Source organism: Piliocolobus tephrosceles, chromosome 10 (genome assembly GCF_002776525.5).
Source record: "Piliocolobus tephrosceles isolate RC106 chromosome 10, ASM277652v3, whole genome shotgun sequence".
Lineage (NCBI taxonomy): Eukaryota > Metazoa > Chordata > Mammalia > Primates > Cercopithecidae > Piliocolobus > Piliocolobus tephrosceles.
Genome location: NC_045443.1, coordinates 108007752 through 108026600, shown reverse-complemented (window position 1 = coordinate 108026600; position 18849 = coordinate 108007752). Strand labels below are relative to the sequence as shown.

At 45.8% G+C, this 18849-nt stretch overlaps 1 protein-coding gene across 1 annotated transcript; it reads left to right on the top strand.

Annotated features, from left to right (window-relative positions):
* The first annotated feature begins 288 nt into the window (after nucleotides 1-288).
* On the top strand, nucleotides 289-16787 carry ARPC3 (actin related protein 2/3 complex subunit 3). The gene is made up of 7 exons (XM_023202494.2): nucleotides 289-452; nucleotides 5114-5213; nucleotides 9660-9736; nucleotides 14189-14257; nucleotides 14668-14794; nucleotides 15146-15240; nucleotides 16467-16787. The coding sequence occupies exons 1-7, from the start codon at nucleotides 447-449 to the stop codon at nucleotides 16527-16529; spliced, it is 537 nt and encodes a 178-aa protein (XP_023058262.1). The 5' UTR covers nucleotides 289-446; the 3' UTR covers nucleotides 16530-16787.
* Nucleotides 16788-18849: the final 2062 nt, after the last annotated feature.

The following is an 18849-nucleotide window of genomic DNA, read 5'->3' as shown; positions in this document are numbered from 1 at the left end:
GCTAATTTTTGTATTTTTAGTAGAGACGAGGTTTCACCATCCAGGCTGGTCTCGGACTCCTGACTTCAGGTAATCCACCCGCCTCGGCCTCCCAAAGTGCTGGGATTACAGGCGTGAGCCAATATGCCCGGCCCTGAAAAGGTGAAATTTGAAAAAAACACAAAAGAGGTGATTGATCTCAGATTCTGGGAACCGCAAGACCCATCTCCATTCTGCGCTCGCCTCAAGCTGCGCCACTCTCAGGGCCCCTGCCTAGTGCTCTGGCGCCCCCTTTCAGATCCGCGCGGCCGCTGCAACCAGAGGCGGAACTACAAGGCCGGAAGCTCCACGTCATCACTCCGCTCCTTCCGTTTCGCTTCCGCCTACCCCGCCCGGGCTGCCAGACCGGAAGCGCTCCGCTCTACCTGGATTCTGCTCCTCTGGGTTGGAACCCGGGCGCTGCCAAGATGCCGGTGAGGGTTCGATCCATGGTGTGGGGAGACAGCAGGGATTTTGAAAAGCGGGGAGAAACCTTGTGTGTGCCGAGAGAAGCGGGCGGCGGAAGGCAGAGAGGAAGCGGGGGCCCGAGAAGGAGGGAGGCTAGGGGAGGGGACCGGTCGGTGAAGAATTGGGACGGCCCGGGGATGCCAGTCGTGGGAGGCGGGGGCGCGGCAGGAGTGGGCCAGGGGTCCAGGGTTAGGGTGTGTAAGGAGGCCCTCTTCTCTCTCTCCGTCTACTCCTTCCGACTCCGGCAGGGTTCCCAAAGCCTCACTACAGCGCGAAGCCAAGGGTTGCGCTTTTTATTTTTCATATTTCAAGTCCAGGGTCTAGCTTCTCCTTTTTCTGTCAGGCCCACTTCCTCCTCCGCCCTGGGGGGCAGGCTCCCTCTGCTCTTTGTCATTTGTCAGAACCCACTTCCCGGCAGCGGCGGTCACCCCGGAGCCACCTGGGTATAGGGCCGTCACAGACTCGGTCGGCGCCAAAGATTTCCTTTTTCGTGTGCATCAGAGTGGGAGTAAAAATCTATGACGGTCTGATTTTACTTAATTTCTGACAGGCAGTCTGTGGGTTAGATTTATCACCATCATGGTCTCCATTTTGCAGATTCGGGAAAAGGTAGTTCAGTTATTGTGTGATTGTTCACACTTTTTTTGTTTGTTTTTTTGAGAGAGTCTCGTTCTATCGCCCAGGCTGGAGTGCAGTGAGGCGATCTTGGTTCACTACAACCTCCGCCACCCTGGTTCAAGCAATCCTCGTGCCTCAGCCTCCTGGGTAGCTGGGATTACAGGCGCGCGCCACCACGCCCAGCTGATTTTTTGCGTTTTAGTAGGGACAGGGTTTCACCATGTTGAGTGAGCTGGGCTGGAACTCCAGACCTCAGGTGATCCGCCCCCTCGGCCTCCCAAAGTGCTGGGATTATAGGCATGAGCCACCACGCCCAACTTGCTCACACGTTATTTTTAACAAACATTTTTAACAAACGTTACCGAGCACCTACTGCCTGCCAGGCTCTATTTACAGCAGCAAATAAGTTCAACAAATCCCTCATCTTAAAGAGTGTACGTTCACATCAGGAGACGAGACAATAAAAGTGTAAACATAAAGGAGATACATACAGTAGTGTCAGGTAGTGACAAATGCTATAAAGAAGCTAGATGGATGGCCAGGCGCGGTGGCTCACGCCTGTAATCCTAGCACTTTGGGAGGCCTAGGCGGATGGATCACGAGGTCAGGAGTTCAAGACCAGCCTGGCCAACGTGGTGTAACCCCATCTCTACTAAAAATAAAAAAATTAACTGGGCATGGTGGCGCGTGCCTGTAATCCCAGCTACTTGGGAGGGTGAAGCAGGAGAATCGCTTGAACCCGGGAGGTGGAGGTTGCAGTGAGCCGAAACTGCGCCACTGCACTCCAGCCTGGCCACAGAGTGAGACTCTGTCCCCCCCACTCCATAAAAAAGAAACTAGATGGGTAACAAGACAGTTTGGTGAGAGGGAAGGCAGAGGGTGCTTTAGATAAAGTATACCTGTGATGAAAAGGAGCAAGCCATAGTTGCAAATACATATATATATATATATATTTTTTTTTTTTGAGACAGGGTTGCACCCTGTCTCTGAGACTGCAGTGCAGTGACACAAACTTGGCTCAGGTGATCCTCCCACCTCAGCCTCCTGAGCAGCTGGGACTACAGGTGTACGCCACCACACCCAGCTAAGTTTTTGTATTTTCAGTAGAGACAGGGTCTCACCATGTTGCCCAGGCTGGTCTCAAACTTCTGGGCTCAAGCAGTCCTCCTGCCTCAACCTCCCTAAGTGTTGGGATTACAGGCGTGAGCCACCTTATTCAGCCTCACAAATACATATTTTATGAATACCGTAATTACCATTTGACTCCTGAGCTCTGGGGTACACACTTTATAAATTATCCCATCTAATCCTCATAATGACCCTGTGAAGTAGGTACCATGATTCCTGTTTTACAAAAGAGGAAACGGAACCTCAGAGAAGTTAATTTGGACAAAGTTGCCTACTAATGGTAAAAGCAGATTTTAAGCCAGGACTCTAGGCTGAGTACAGTGGCTTATGCCTATAATCCCAATACTTTAGGAGGCCAAGATGGGAGGATCGCTTGAGCCCAGGAGTTTGAGACCAACCTGGGCAACATAATGAGACCCTGCCTCTACAAAAATAAGAATAAATTACCTGAATGTGGCGGTGCATCTCCTCCCAGCCTCTCAAGAGGCTGAGGTGGGAGGATCACCTGGAGCCAGGAGTTTGAGGCTACAGTGAACTGTGATCATGCCACTGTACTCCAGCCTGGGTGAGAGGAGACTCTGTCTCCAAAAAAAAAGGACTCTAAAGCCCTGTACTGGCTCCAGTTGCACATAGAGCACCCTGGATTCACCCTGGGTTGGTTGGTTGGTTGGTTTGTTTGAGATGGAGTCTCGCTCTGTTACCAGGCTGGAGTGCAGTGGCGCCATCTCGGCTCACTGCAACCTCTGCCTCCTGTGTTCAGGTAATTCTCGTGCCTCAGCCTCCCAAGTAGCTGGGAATACAGGCATGTGCTACCACACCTAGCTAATTTTTGTATTTTTAGTAGAGACGAGGTTTCACCATGTTGGTCAGGATGGTCTCTATCTTTTGGCCTTGTGATCTGTCAGCCTCGGCCTCCCAAAGTGTTTGGATTACAGGTGTGAGCCACTGTGCCCGTCCCATCCTGTGATTATTTTTTGTCTGCCTTCTCTACTCTTCAAGGACCAGGACTGTACTACTTTGTATATTACTATATCACAGTGTCTTGCACATAGAAGGTGCTTAGCAATCATTTGATGAGTGAATGAATATATGAATGGGACCCATGTTGTCTTATAAAAAGCCAGGCATCTTGTAAAAAGCAGAACTAAGAATCAGCATACAGAATGCTCTCATAAATGTGATTTTTTTCTCCCTTCCTTTAACTCACACCTACCCACTGAAGGGAATATATATCTTCTCATTTTACAAATTTGGAAACAAGCTAAGAGAAGAATGATGCCTTGGTCAAAAGCATAATGCCAGGAAGTGGCAGAGCTGAAAAGATAGTGCTTGGGTCTTGGTTTAGCTGGGGGCTGGGTACCCTGATTTGTATGATGTTTGCCTTTCTGTGGTGGAAATACTTTGACCAGATACCAATGTGATGTCACCAAATATAGAATTGGAAGAGATGCACAGCAGCATCCCATTATTTAGTATTTCGTAATTATAACTTTAAGAACATGACAATAGGAAAATGTAATTTTTAAAAATTAGGTTATTGCCAGGCGCGGTGGCTCATGCCTGTAATCTCAGCACTTTGGGAGGCTGAGGTGGGCGGATCATGGGGTCAGGGGTTTGAGACCAGCCTGACCAACATGGTGAAACCCTGTCTCTACGAAAAATACAAAAATTAGCTGGGCATGGTGGCTCACACCTCTAATCCCAGCTACTCAAGAGGCTGGGGCGGGAGAATCGCTTGAACCCAGGAGGCGGAGGTTTCAGTGAACAGATATCGTGCCACTGTACTCCAGCCTGGGTGACAGGGCGAGACTCCATCTCAAAAAAAAAAAAAAATGTAGGAAGTAGGCCAAGTGCAGTGCAGTGGCTCACGCCTGTAATCCCAACACTTTGGGAGGCCGAGGCGGGCGGATCACCTGAGGCCGGGTGTTCGACACCAGCCTGGCCAAAATGGAGAAACCCCGTCTCTACCAAAACTACAAAATTAGCTGGGCGTGGTGGCACATCCCTGTAATCACAGCTACTCAGGAGGCTGAGGTAGGAGAATCGCTTGAATCCGGGAGGCGGAGGTTGCAGTGGGCCAAGGTCATGTCATTGCATTCCAACCTGGGCAACAATAGCGAAACTCCGTCTCAAAAAAAAAATGTAGGAAGTAGCCGGGTGAGGTGGCTCACGCCTGTAGTCCCAGCCCTTTGGGAGGCCAAGGCAGGCGTATCACTTGAGCTTAGGAGTTCGAGACCATCTTAGGCAACATGGTGAGACTTCTCAAAAAAAAAAAAGTGATGAATATTTAAGCATCATTGGTTTTAACATCATTTACTTTTTGTTTTTTTTGAGACAGAGTCTCGCTCTGTTGCCCAGGCTGGAGTGCAGTGGGATGATCTTGGTTCACTGCAACCTTCGCCTCCTGGGTTCAAGTGATTCTCCAGCTTAGCCTCCCAAGTAACTGGGACTACAGGCACACACTGCCACGCCCGGCTAATTTTTTGTATTTTAGTAGAGATGGGGTTTCACTGTGTTGCCCAAGCTGGTCGTGAACTCCTGACCTCAGGCAATCCGCCTGCCTCAGCCTCCCAAAGTGCTGGGATTACAGGCATGAGCCACTGCGCCGGCCAACATCATTTACTTAATTGTAAGTTTATATAATTTGATTTTTGAGAACTGCTGTGTTTAACAACCAGCTTGAAAAATGCCTCATAATTTAACAATTGGTTTTCTTGAGCCAGAAAGAACCAGCTCTAGCACCTCAATGCTGCTATCCCTTCTCCCTACCCTGGTTAATCTTAGGTGGGTTACTCTCTTTTTCCTTTAAGGAAAGGTTGTTTGCCACAGTGACATTTGCTCTCTTTCTGCTTCTGTGTTCTTCCTGGGCTTGCCATTACAGGCTTACCACTCTTCTCTCATGGATCCTGACACCAAACTCATCGGAAACATGGCACTCTTACCTATCAGAAGTCAATTCAAAGGACCTGCACCCAGAGAGAGTAAGTCTAAACCCATTATTTTCAAATTTTGGTATGAAATGCCTAAAAGTCTTCTAAAATGATCAAATCAGGGAAATTCTTAGCTCAGTCTTCTCTCTCAAATTGCCCTTGTACTTTGGTAGATATTGTGGTCTAGACCTTTCAAGATAGTGGTTATATGTTGCATTTAATAGGAAATTATATTATTTCTTCTGACTTCTCCAGGAAACTCTTTTGAGAAAATGGAGGAAATGTGCTTAATTCTGGACACTGTTTATCAGTTCTTTCAAACAAATCTAATGCTGTTGCATCTAGAATGCCGCATGCCCATCCTTTCTGTTATCAACCTGGAAGAAAACAACAAATATTTTGACCTCTTCTCCGTCTAAATCTACTTACTTTATTCATTCTTCAAGATCTTCATTTTTAGCAATACCTCAATCTTAAATCTGAAGTATACTATATAACATTACTTATGTCTATTCCTACTTTTCTGAGTTTTATTTCAGAAAGCCACAATATTTTTCAGACACTGTCTGAGACTTCTGACGCTTTCTGAGATGTTCTCCCAACGGTATTATTTGTATTATATTAGACATGGTTTCCCTGTACCCTGCAAGGGTCTGAACTGAATTCCATTCATGGTTTCCAAGACCATTATTATAATTACCAATTTGGTACTGATCCAATTCCCATTTCTCTGCCAGACTGTTTTACTTGACCTTTTTTTTTTAACCTAATTTTGTTTTCAACACCATTTGAAAGCTCAGTAAACTTTATACATATGGTGAGTCACCACAGTCTCTACTTGATTCTGAGGAAAAGGAACAAGGAAGAAGACAGCCTGAGAAAGAAGAAAAATAACATAAAAGAAAATCACAGGGCTGGGCGCGGTGGCTCACACTTGTAATCCCAGAACTTTGGGAGGCCAGGGCAAGTGGATCACTTAAGGTCAGGAGTTCGAGACCAGCCTGGCAAACATGGCAAAACCCCATCTCTACTAAAAATACAAAAATTAGCTAGGCATGGACGTGGGCACCTGTGATCCCAGCTACTCAGGAGGCTGAGACAGGAGAATTGCTTGAACATAGTGGGGGGAGGTTGCAGTGAGCCAAGATTGCACCACCGCACTCCAGCCTGGGCGACAGAGTGAGACTCCATCTCAAAAAAAACCAAATATTACACTGCAAAGGCCAGGCGTGGTGGCTCACACCTCTGATCCCAGCACTTTGAGAGGTCGAAGTGGGTGGATCACCTGAGTTCAGGAGTTCAAGACCAGCCTGAACAACATGGAGAAACCCCGTCTCTACTAAAAATACAAAAAATTAGCTGGGTGTGGTGGCACATGCCTGTAATCCCAGCTACTTGGGAGATTGAGGCAGGAGAATCGCTTGAACCTGGGAGGTGAAGGTTGCAGTGAGCTGCCCTGGGAGGTCGAGGTTGCAGTGAGCTGAGATCATGCCATTGCACTCCAGCCTGGGCAACAAGAGCAAAACTCTTGTTTCAAAAGGGAAAAAAAAAAACCTGAATTGGAATGGAGGCCTGTGCTGTGAGCTAATAATCACACTAATTCATTTATATTCAACAAATATCTATAGAATGCCTCTTATGTGCCAAGTATTCTTCTAATTTCAGAATCCTTTGGCCTTTGCCCCCTCCTGTCATTGCATTTAGAATAACTAGCTGGTTTTTGTAAACAATATTGAGTCCTCCAAGAAAGTTTCCTTTCACAGATAAGAAAACAGATTGCAGCCAGGCGCAGTGGTTCACGCCTATAATCCCAGCACTTTGGGAAGCCAAGACGGGCAGATCGCCTCAGGTCAGGAGTTTGAGACCAGCCTGGCCAACATGGTGAAACTCTGTCTCTACTAAAAATACAAAAATTAGCTGACTGTGGTGGCAGGTCCCAGCTACACGGGAGGCTGAGGCAGGAGAATCGCTTGAACTCAGGAGGCGGAGGTTGCAGTGGGCCTAGATTGTGCCATGGCACTCCAGCCTGGGCGACAAAGTGAGACTCTATCTCAAAAAAAAACAGGGCCGGGTGCAGTGGCTCATGCCTGTAATCCCAGCACTTTGGGAGGCCAAGACAGGTGGATCATGAGGTCAGGAGATCGAGACCATCCTGGCTAACACAGTGAAACCCCGTCTCTACTAAAAATACAAAAAATTAGGCAGGCGTAGTGGCGGGTGCCTGTAGTCCCAGCTACTCAGGAGGCTGAGGCAGGAGAATGGCCTGAACCCCGGAGGTGGAGCTTGCAGTGAGCCGAGATTGCATCACTGCATTCCAGCCTGGGTAACAGAGCGAGACTCCATCTCAAAAAAAAAAAAAAAAATAGATTGCTAGGAACACAAGTCTAGAGTTAGAATTCTGTTGAAATTCTTCCACAGGGCAGTGAGCTGGGATGAAGACAACTTAATTGCAGAGTATGAAAGCTTCAGGATTACTTTGCATTTCTGCTGTGTGAGAATGTTAACAGTCATAGACAAGAAGTATAAATAACTGTCTCAGCACTGCTGAAACCAGCTGCCAGATATCAAGACCCAAGGATTTTGACCTTTTTAAAATAAAAAGAAGGAAAACAAAAAATTGCCAAAGAAATTGTGTCATGAGATCTTTTTTTGTCAAGACAGTGTTTCTGGTTTTTGTCCATCTAGAGCTACCTACAACAGCTTGTACAAGTATATTTTAAGTCATAGTTTTCATAAAAAGAAAGATGTGTATCTGAACCCCAACATGTTCTAAATAATTGAGTTTTTTTCCTGAAACTATAATGTGTAAATTCAAATAAAATTATATTGAATACTTTTTATTTTATTTTATTTATTTATGTTTTTTTTTTTTTTTTAATTTTTTTGAGACAGAGTCTCGCTCTGTCACCCAGGCTTGATTGAGTTCAGTGGCATGATCTTGTCTCACTGCAGCCTCTGCCTCCTGGGTTCAAGCAGTTCTCCTGCCTCAGCCCCCGAGTAGTTGGGATTACAGGCACGTACCACCATGGCCGGCTAGTTTTTGTATTTTTAGTAGAGACAGGGTTTCTCCATGTTGGCCAGGCTGGTCTCAAACTCCTGACCTCAGGAAATCCATCCGTCTTGGCCTCCCAAAGTGCTGGGACTATAGGCGTGAGCCACTGCGCCCGGCTGAATACTTTTTATTTTTAGGAAACAGTTAAAGTTAGTCTGTGTCTCAGTGTTTTTTTATAAATGCATTTAGAGACGTCATGAATAATGTTCACCAAATGCTAATGGTAGTTATTTTGGGGGACGTGGGAATTAAGGTGACAATTTAAAAAAAAATTTTTTTGGCCCGGTGCTGTGGCTTATGCCTATAATCTTAGCTACTCAGGAGGCAGGAGGATCACTTGAGGCCAGGAGTTTGAGACCAGCCTAGGCAATATAGTGAGACTGCATCTCTAAAAAAAAAATTTTTTTTTTTTTTTGAGACGGAGTTTCGATCTTGTCTCCCAGGCTGGTGTGCAATGCTGCAATCTTGGCTCACTGCAATCTCCACCCGCAGGTTCAAGCGATTCTCCTGCCTCAGCCTCCCAAGTAGCTGGGATTACAGGTGGCCACCACCACGCTCCGCTAAATTTTTGTATTTTTAGTAGAGGCGGGGTTTCACCATGTTGGCCAGGCTGCTGACCTCAGGTGATCCACCCGCGTCGACCTCCCAAAGTGTTGGGATTACAGGCGTGAGCCACCATGCCCAGCCATCTCTAAAAAACTTTAAAGAAAAACATTGGCCAGTCCTCATGGTGCATGCCTATAGTCCCAGCTAACTGGGAAGCTGAAATGGGAGGATCGCTTGAGCCCAGGAGTTCAAGTCTGTGGTCAGCTATAATTGTATCACTGCACTCCAGCCTGGGTAACAGAGCAAGACCTCTCTCTAAAAAGAAAACTGTATTGATTGAATTTCATTTTCTAATGAGCATGTGTAACTTTTACAAAAACAATAAAGCTGTAAAAATAAACCGTGTACTACTTTTCTATAAATATTTTCTAAAAACCCGGGTGTGGTGGCTCATGCCTGTAATCCCAGCACTTTGGGAGGCCGAGGTGAGCGGATCATGAGGTCAGGAGATCAAGACCATCCTGGCTAACACGGTGAAACGCCATCTCTACTAAAAATACAAAAAATTAGCCGGGCGTGGTGGCAGGTGCCTGTAGTCCCAGCTACTCGGGAGACTGAGGCAGGAGAATGGTGTGAACCTGGGAGGCAGAGCTTGCAGTGAGGCGAGATTGTGCCACTGCACTCCAGCCTGGGTGACAGAGCAAGACTCTGTATCAAAAAATAAATAAATAAGAAAATAAATATTTTCTAAAAACTTTATATTGCAATAGGATCATTTTATTTTATTCAACTCCGCAACTGTTGACAGTTGTATGTGTTTTCCCTTTATGGCTTTGATGGGTGTTATGTTTTGTATTTGGCTAATGTTCTCTGTGTTCCTTCCCTTGTGTCCTGCTTAGCAAAAGATACAGATATTGTGGATGAAGCCATCTATTACTTCAAGGCCAATGTCTTCTTCAAAAACTATGAAATTAAGGTAAATTACAGAGCTTTTAATATTTAACTTAGTTTTCTCATAGGGATAATACCAATCTTGCTATCCAAGGTTGCTATCCAAGTATCTCATAGGGATAATACCAACCTTGCTGTGAGGAGAAAATAAAATGAAATCAGCATGTAATTTTTAAAATTGAGAATAGTGCTTAATGTTAGCTTTTGTATAAATATTAGTTTCTTTTTTTTTTCTTTAAATTCTATACCAGGGGTTGGCAAACTCTAACCTGAGGGCCACATTTGGCCCACTGCCCCTTATTGTAAATAAATCTTTATTGGTACACAGCAACAACCATTTGTTTCTATATTATCTGTAGTTACTTTCACACCAAAACAGCAGAATTGAGTAGTTGTGACAAAGACTGTATGGCCCACAAAGCCTAAAAATACTGCCTGCCTTTTACAGAGAAAGTTTGCCAACCCTTTGCTAGAAATACCTTTATTTATTCAACATTAGTTAAGCAGCACCTACTATGTGCCAGCCCTGTGTTTTGTTTTGTTTTGAGACAGGGTCTTGCTGTCGCCCAGGCTAGAGTGCAGTGGCACAATCACAGTTCACTATACCCTCAACCTCCTGGGCTCAGGCAGTCCTCCTGCCTCAGTCTCCCAGGTAGCTGGAACTACAGGCACGTGCCACCATGCCTGGCTAATTTTTTGTAGAGACACGGTTTCACCATGTTGCCCAGGCTTACCTTGAACTCCTCAGCTCAAGCAGTCTGCCCATCTCGCCCTCCCAAATTGCTGGGATTACAGGCATGGGCCACCACAACTAGCTAAACCCTGTGTTTTTGTTTAGGAATAAATCCACAACCAAGAAGTCCTATGTGCTGTGTTATTTTTTATGTACTTCTGTGTCCTGGACCTGAGATAGAGAAATGAAGACACTTGAATGACCTTAAATCTTCCTTGAACCACTCTCTCCCCTTCTGTTCTTAGTTCCTGTGAGGAGGATGGTCAGGGGAAGGTAGAAGCAGGAGACCAAAAAGGAGATGGGAAAATGAAAACCAGAAATGTTCTCTGCAAACCTGCTGTGAGAAAGTGACAAAGAATATCAGCACATTTCCTTGATGGTATTCTAAAATATGGAATTTCTTTTTTTTTTTTTGAGACTGAGTCTTGCTGTCGCCCAAGCTGGAGTGCAGTGCCGTGATCTTGGCTCACTGAAACCTCCGCCTCCCAGGTTCAAGCAATTCTCCTGCCTCAACCTCCCAGAGTAGCTGGAACTACAGGCACGTGGCACCATACCCGGCTAATTTTTTGTATTTTTAGTAGAGATGGGGTTTCACCGTGTTAGGCAGAATGGTCTCGATACCCTGACCTCACGATCCGCCCACCTCAGCCTCCCAGCGTGCTGGGATTACAGGCATTGAGCCACCACTACCAGCCCTAAAATACGGAATTTCAACCCCTCCTTGCCAAACTCTGAACTTCTGGAATCAAATAGGGTGTGAATTATTTAATTGTAGACTCTTGGTGTACAAATTGTAGTCTAAACATTCTGTGATGGTAACAGAATGTTTTCTATATCTAATGTGTGGGTTGTTTGTAATAGTTATAAATGTTATGATTCTCTGGGCATATCACTTGAGTCCAGGAGTTCGAGACCGGCCTGGGCAACATGGCAAACTCCCATCTCTACAAAAAATACAAAAATTAGTGCATGGTGGCTCACGCCTGTAATCCCAACACCTGGGAGGCTGAGGCGGGTGGATCACATGATGCCAGGAGTTTGAGACCAGCCCAGCAAACAAGGTGAAACCCCATCTCTACCAAAAATACAAAAATTAGCCAGGTGTAGTAGTGCATGCCTGTAATCCCAGCTACTCGGGAGGCTGAAGCACAAGAATTGCTTGAACCCAGGAGGTGATGGTTGCAGTGAGCCGAGATCACACTGCACTCAGCCTGGGCGACAGAGCAAGACTGTCTCAAAACAATAATAATAATAATAATTGAGCTACATTTCATTCATTCCCAGATACTATATTGTCTTAAAAATAGGAAAATGGGGCCGGGCGCGGTGGCTCAAGCCTGTAATCCCAGCACTTTGGGAGGCCGAGACAGGCGGATCACGAGGTCAGGAGATCGAGACCATCCTGGCTAACACGGTGAAACCCCGTCTCTACTAAAAATACAAAAAACTAGCCGGGCGAGGTGGCGGGCGCCTGTAGTCCCAGCTATTCCGGAGGCTGAGGCAGGAGAATGGCGTAAAACCCGGGAGGCGGAGCTTGCAGTGAGCTGAGATCCAGCCACTGCACTCCAGCCCGGGCGAAAGAGCAAGACTCTATCTCAAAAAAAAAAAAAAAAAAAAAAAGGAAAATGTGGCTGGGCACAGTGCCTCTGCCTGTAATTTGGGAGGCAGAGGCAGGTGGATCACCCGAGGTCGGGAGCTGAAGACCAGCCGGACCAACATGGAAAAACCCCATCTCTACTGAAAATACAAAATTAGCCGGGCATGGTGGCACGTGCCTATAATCCCAGCTACTCGGGAGGCTGAGTGAGGCAGGAGAATCGTTTGAACCCAGGAGGCAGAGGTTGTGGTGAGCCGATATCGCGCCATTGCACTCCAGCCTGGGCAGTAAGAGCAAAACTCTGTCTCAAAAAAAAAAATAGGGAAATGATGTGGTTTGGGGGTAATTTTTTTGTTTGTTTTTTTTTGTTTTGAGACAGAGTCTCACTCTGTCACCAGGCTGGAGTGCAATGGCGCGATCTTGGCTCACTGCAACCCTCGACTCCCAGGTTCAAGTGATTCTCGTGCCTCAGCCTCCCGAGTAGCTGGGATTACAGGCACACACCACCATGCCAAATACAAATTTTTGTATTTTTTTAGTAGAGATAGCGTCTCACCATGTTGGTCAGGACGGTCTCGATCTCCTGAGCTCATGATCCACCCGCCTTGGCCTTACAAAGTGCTAGGATTACAGACGTGGGCCACCACACCCAGCCTTTTTTTTGTTTTAATTTGAGACAGAGTCTTGCTCTGTTGCCCAGGCTAGAGTGCAGTGGTACAGTCTTGACTCATTGCAACCTCTGCCTCCTGGGTTCAAGCGATTCTCTGGCCTCAGCCTCCCTAGCAGCTGGAATTACAGGCGCATGCCACCATGCCTGGCTAATTTTTGTAGTTTTAGTAGAGACGGGGTTTCACCATGTTGGCCAGGCTGGTATCGAACTCCTGACCTCAAGTGATCTGCCCGCCTTGGCCTCCCAAAGTGCTGGGATTACAGGCGTGAGCCACTGCCCTTGGACTGGGGCCAGTTTTTTGACTATAAATCGTTTTTTTTTTTAATTGTTTTTGAGACAGGTTCTCACTCTGTCACCCAGGCTGGAGTGCAGTGGCACCATCACAGCTCACTGCAACTTTGACCTCTCGGGTTTAGGTGATCCCCTCACCTCAGCCTCTGAGTAGCTGGGACTACGGGTGTGCGCCATCATGCCCAGCTACTTTTTGTATTTTTTGTAGAGATGGTGTTTGCCCAGGCTGATCTCAAATTCCTGGGCTCAAGCAATCCACCCACCTCAGCCTCCCAAAGTGCTGGGATTACAGGTGTAAGCCACTGCACTTGGCCTAAATTTGTGTAAAATTTGACCCAAAGTCCATGCCACATTTGATCAACTTTCATTTGTCTTCTCCACATTTTCTTTTTGGTTAAGTCAAGACATTGACATTATGGAGTTCTTTGGGAGCAAGTCAAATGTGAAATAGTTGCTTCCTCTTTTAGAGTAATAAATATTTCTGTTCTCAGCAGAGACCCTGAAGTGAAAGGGTTTTTAAAAATTAGCCAACCATATGGAGCAGCTCAGGCTTTCCAGGCAGCCTTGTTACTTCTTCCTACACAGTGAAGGGCTGTTGACACAGATCCTTGGGAACCCCGGGGCAAGGGAAGCCAAGAAAAACAAGAGAGAGCAGCCACTCAGCCAAGCGTAGTGGCTCATGCCAGTAATCCCAGCACTTTGGGAGGCTGAGGTGGGCGGATCACTTGAGGTCAGGAGTTTGAGACTAACCTGGCCAACATGATGAAACCCCGTCTCTCCTAAAACTAGAAAAATTAGCCAGGCATGGTGGCGGACACCTGTAATCCCAGCTACTTAGGAGGCTGAGGAAAATTGCTTGAACCTGGGAGGTGGAGGTTGCAGTGAGCCGAGATTGTGCCACTGCACTCCAGCCTGGGCAATAGAGCAAGACTCCATCTCAAAAAAAAAAAACAAACAAAAAAGAGCAGCCACACAGCTCAGAGTGGGGCTTGTGCCTTCCTCCCAGGGACAAATGGAAAAGGAGACTGAGGAGACTGTGCATTTGGAGAATGGGAGTTTTGATGTGATAGTGGATGTCCTACCACTGCATCCAGTAGATAATCAGAAGACAAAGATGGAATTCATTCATTGCATATCATTGTTATGTTTTGATAACTGTTTTTAAGTCTTCTTTTCCTCCCTGTAGAATGAAGCTGATAGGACCTTGATATATATAACTCTCTACATTTCTGAATGTCTGAAGAAACTCCAAAAGGTAATTAAACTTGGATGATTGTATATCAGGAAAACAAATTGCTGAGAGGCATTTACCCTCCCAGTCATCTGGGATTTGTTGAGACTTTAAAGACAAGTAGAAAATATTTCCTCTGACTTACAGCATGGACTTAAGAGAAGAATTTGAATTTAGTTCTCTGAACTTGTATAATTGACTGACACAAAGATAAAAGTAGTGGTGTTTTAAGCCTTTGCATATATTTTCTCAGGACAGAAATCTTGACAGAGAAATTCCTTTTAATCCCTTGGCTCAAGGGTTCTTAACCTGGGGTCCAAGGATGGAATTATTTTCCCTGTAAAATGTGTGTGTGTGTGTGTCTGTGTGTGTGTGTGTGTGTTTGTGTGTGTGTGTGTGTGTATATATATATATATTTTTTTTTTTTTTTCCAGTGCAATTCCAAAAGCCAAGGTGAGAAAGAAATGTATACATTGGGAATCACCAATTTTCCCATTCCTGGAGAGCCTGGTTTTCCACTTAACGCAATTTATGCCAAACCTGCAAACAAACAGGAAGATGGTAAGAACAGGTCTCTATCCTCTCTCTATGGCACAAGAAGATTTTCTCCATTTGACTTCCTACCACCCCTCCTTTTCTTGCCTTGATTCATATACAGATTGAGAGTGAAATCATAGGAAGTGCATTATCTTATTAGTCACTCTCACAAATAATTCTTGGCAACAAGGATGACATGCAGAAAATCTTTTGAACAAAAACAAATGTAGTTATAAAACTATTTGGACTGTCATTTCTATTTCATATCCTGTTCGAATGTATAAAAATGTATTGCCACAGTGAGCATCCAAACCTGCAACCAGTACATTTGGGATATATTTGCAAATACAGTTTTTTAAAATTGTTCTGTTTTAGAAGTGATGAGAGCCTATTTACAACAGCTAAGGCAAGAGACTGGACTGAGACTTTGTGAGAAAGTTTTCGACCCTCAGAATGATAAACCTAGCAAGGTAAGACCCTCTTCTTGCCTGCTTAATTGGTAAATCACCTTTTATCCAATAGCCACCATTGAACACACTAAGGTCTTCCATTGCAAGAACATTTTTATTTATTTATTTATTTATTTATTTATTTATTTTTATTATTTTTTTTTTTTTGAGACGGAGTCTCGCTCTGTTGCCCAGGCTGGAGGGCAGTGGCCCGATCTCAGCTCACTGCAAGCTCCGCCTCCCAGGTTTACACCATTCTCCTGCCTCAGCCTCCCGAGTAGCTGGGACTACAGGCGCCCGCCACCTCGCCCGGCTAGTTTTTTGTATTTTTTAGTAGAGACGGGGTTTCACCGTGTTAGCCAGGATGGTCTCAATCTTCTGACGTCGTGATCCGCCCGTCTCGGCCTCCCAAAGTGCTGGGATTACAGGCTTGAGCCACCGTGCCCGGCCGCAAGAACATTTTTAATTTCTGCATTGCAGTGTTGCTTAACTTCCGGTATGTGTCTAGTATGTAATGTGAGTTCACTGAATCACACTAAATAATGAATTGCAGGCCGGGCGCAGTGGCTCAGGCCTATAATCCCAACACTTTGGGAAGACGAGGCAGTGGATCACTTGAGGTCAGGAGTTCGAGACTAGCCTGGCCAACATGGTGAAACCCCATCTCTACTAAAAATACAAAAAATTAGCCAGGCGCGATGGTGCCTGCCTGTCATCCCAGCTACTCGGGAGGCTGAGACAAGAGAGTCGCTTGAACCCAGGAAGTGGAGGTTGCAGTGAGCCAAGATCATGCCATTGCACTCCCGCCTGAATGACAGAGTGAGACTTTGTCTAAAAAGAGTTTATGGCCAGGTGCGGTGGCTCACGCCTGTAATCCCAGCGCTTTGGGAGGCCGAGGCAGGCGGATCACGAGGTCAGGAGATCAAGACCATCCTGGCTAACACAGTGAAACCCCGTCTCTACTAAAAAATACAAAAAATTAGCCAGGCGTGGTGGCGGGCGCCTGTAGTCCCAGCTACTGGGGAGGCTGAGGCAGGATAATGACATGAACCCAGGAGGCAGAGCTTGCAGTGAGCCAAGATCGCGCCACTGCCTTCCAGCCTGGGCAACAGAGTGAGACTCCATCTCAAAAAAAAAAAAAGTTTATAAGAGATTTCAGACTGATGTGAAATTTTATTATTAAATAAATGTGAATTCTATTGTAATTTGACCCCCACTATTCATTCTGTGTTGTCCCCTCTTGTTAGTGGTGGACTTGCTTTGTGAAGAGACAGTTCATGAACAAGAGTCTTTCAGGACCTGGACAGTGAAGGGAACCCGGGCAGCCACCATCTCCAGAGCCCTGGGCAGCATTTTCCAGCGAGATGTACACAATCTTTTGCCTTTACTTCGTAAAGTTTTATACAGAAGAGAGAAGAGCATGTCTTTACTTGAAAAACTCTTGATCAGTAATTTGGGTAGGATACAAGAAAGTGGGTTATCAAGGGTGATTTGAAGTTTTCTGCAGCATTAAGCTGGCGCTTAATAAGAATAAGTCATAATAAATAAATTTCTAACATTCCATGTAAGAAAAACTTTATTGCCTGTCTTTGACATTCACTTACAATTTGTTTTAAGATAAAATTCACATTCCATAGTAGCCTTTTAAAGTGTACAATTCACTTTTTTTAGTATACACATGAAGTTTTGCAACCATCACCACTAAATCCAGAGCATTTTCATCACCCCAGGGTAATGAACCTGCACACTTCAGCAGCCACCCCACCCCACATTCCTCCCCAAGCCCCTGTCCTTCCCACTCTCCTCCCAGTATTTTGAGACGGAGTCTCGCTCTGTCACCCAGGCTGGAGTGCAGTGGCCGGATCTCAGCTCACTGCAAGCTCCGCCTCCCGGGTTTACGCCATTCTCCTGCCTCAGCTTCCCGAGTAGCTGGGACCACAGGCGCCCGCCACCTCACCCGGCTAGTTTTTTTTTTTTTTTTTTAGTAGAGACGGGGTTTCACCAGGTTAGCCAGGATGGTCTCGATCGCCTGACCTTGTGATCCGCCCGTCTCAGCCTCCCAAAGTGCTGGGATTACAGGCTTGAGCCACCACGCCCGGCCCTCTCCTCCCAGTATTAATCTACTTTCTGTCTCTATGAATTTGCTTATTCTGGATAATTCATGTAAATTGAATTTTTAATACAACATGTGGCCTTTTATGTCCAGCTTCTTTGACTTAATGTTTTCAAATTCACCCATGTTAGAGCATATACATCAGTGCTTTCTTTTCTCTTTTTCTTTTTTTTCTTTCTGTGTATGTGTACGCAATAAAATATACTAATATGGCTGGGCGCAGTGGATCACGCCTGTAATCCCAGCATTTTGGGAGGCCCAGGTTGGCGGATCACCTGAGGTCAGGAGTTCAAGACTAGCCTGACCAACACGGAGAAACCCGGTCTCAAAAACACAAAAATCAGCCGGGCCGGGCGCTGTGGCTCACGCCAGTAATCCCAGCACTTTGCAAGGCCCAGGTGGGCGGCTTACCCGAGGTCAGGAGTTCAAGACCAGCCTAACCAATATGATGAAACCCCGTCTCTACTAAAACTACAAAAATTAGCCGGGCATGGTGGCATGCGCCTGTAATCTCAGCTACTCAGGAGGCTGATACAGGAGAATCGCTTGAACCCAGGAGGCAGAGGTTGCAGTGAGCCGAGATCGCACCATTGCACTCCAGCTTGGGCAACAAAAGCGAAACTCTGTCTCAATAAATAAATAAATAAATAGCCGGGCGTGGTGGCACATGCCTGTAATCCCAGCTACTCAGGAGGCTGAGGCAGGAGAATTGCTTAAACCCAGGAGGCAGACGTTACGGTGAGCCGAAGGTTGCAGTGAGCTGAGATCACGCCATTGCACTCCAGCCTGGGCAACAAGAGCAAAACTTTGTCTCAAAAAAATTAAACAAAAACCCTAAAATTTATGGTGGTACTTGAATGACTAAAGTATTTGCATTTTGGTTTTACGAGTGAATATATAGTTTTAATATGTGAGTTAAATGCTCTGCTCTTGAGCATCTGTTTAAAGACTTGAATTACAGGCTAGCTAAATACCACAGTTCACATAGCCAAAGGTACGGATATATGAAAACCTACTTCTGGCGGGCGCCTGTAGTCCCAGCTACTCAGGAGGCTGAGGCAGGAGAATGGCGTAAACCCAGAAGGCGGAGCTTGCAGTGAGCTGAGATCCGGCCACTGCACTCCAGCCTGGGCGACAGAGCGAGACTCCGTCTCAAAAAAAAAAAAAAAAAAAAAAAAGAAAACCTACTTCATAGATAAACAGAAGGACAGTCCTGAAACCAAAAGAGTGGTGGTGGTGTGTTGTGAGGGTTTTTTTGTTTGTTTAATTAAAATTTGTTTATTTGTTTTTGAAACAGGGTATCACTGTTGCCCAGGCTGGAGTACAATGGCCCACTGCAGACTTGACCTCTTGGACTCAATCAATCTTCTCACCTCAGCCTCCCCAGTAGCTGGGACTACAGGCACACATCATCAGGCCTAGCTTATTTTGTATTTTTTGTAGAGACGGCGTATCTTGTTTTTTTGTTTTGAGACAGAGTCTCTCTGTGTCCCAGGCTGGAGTGCAGTGGTACAATC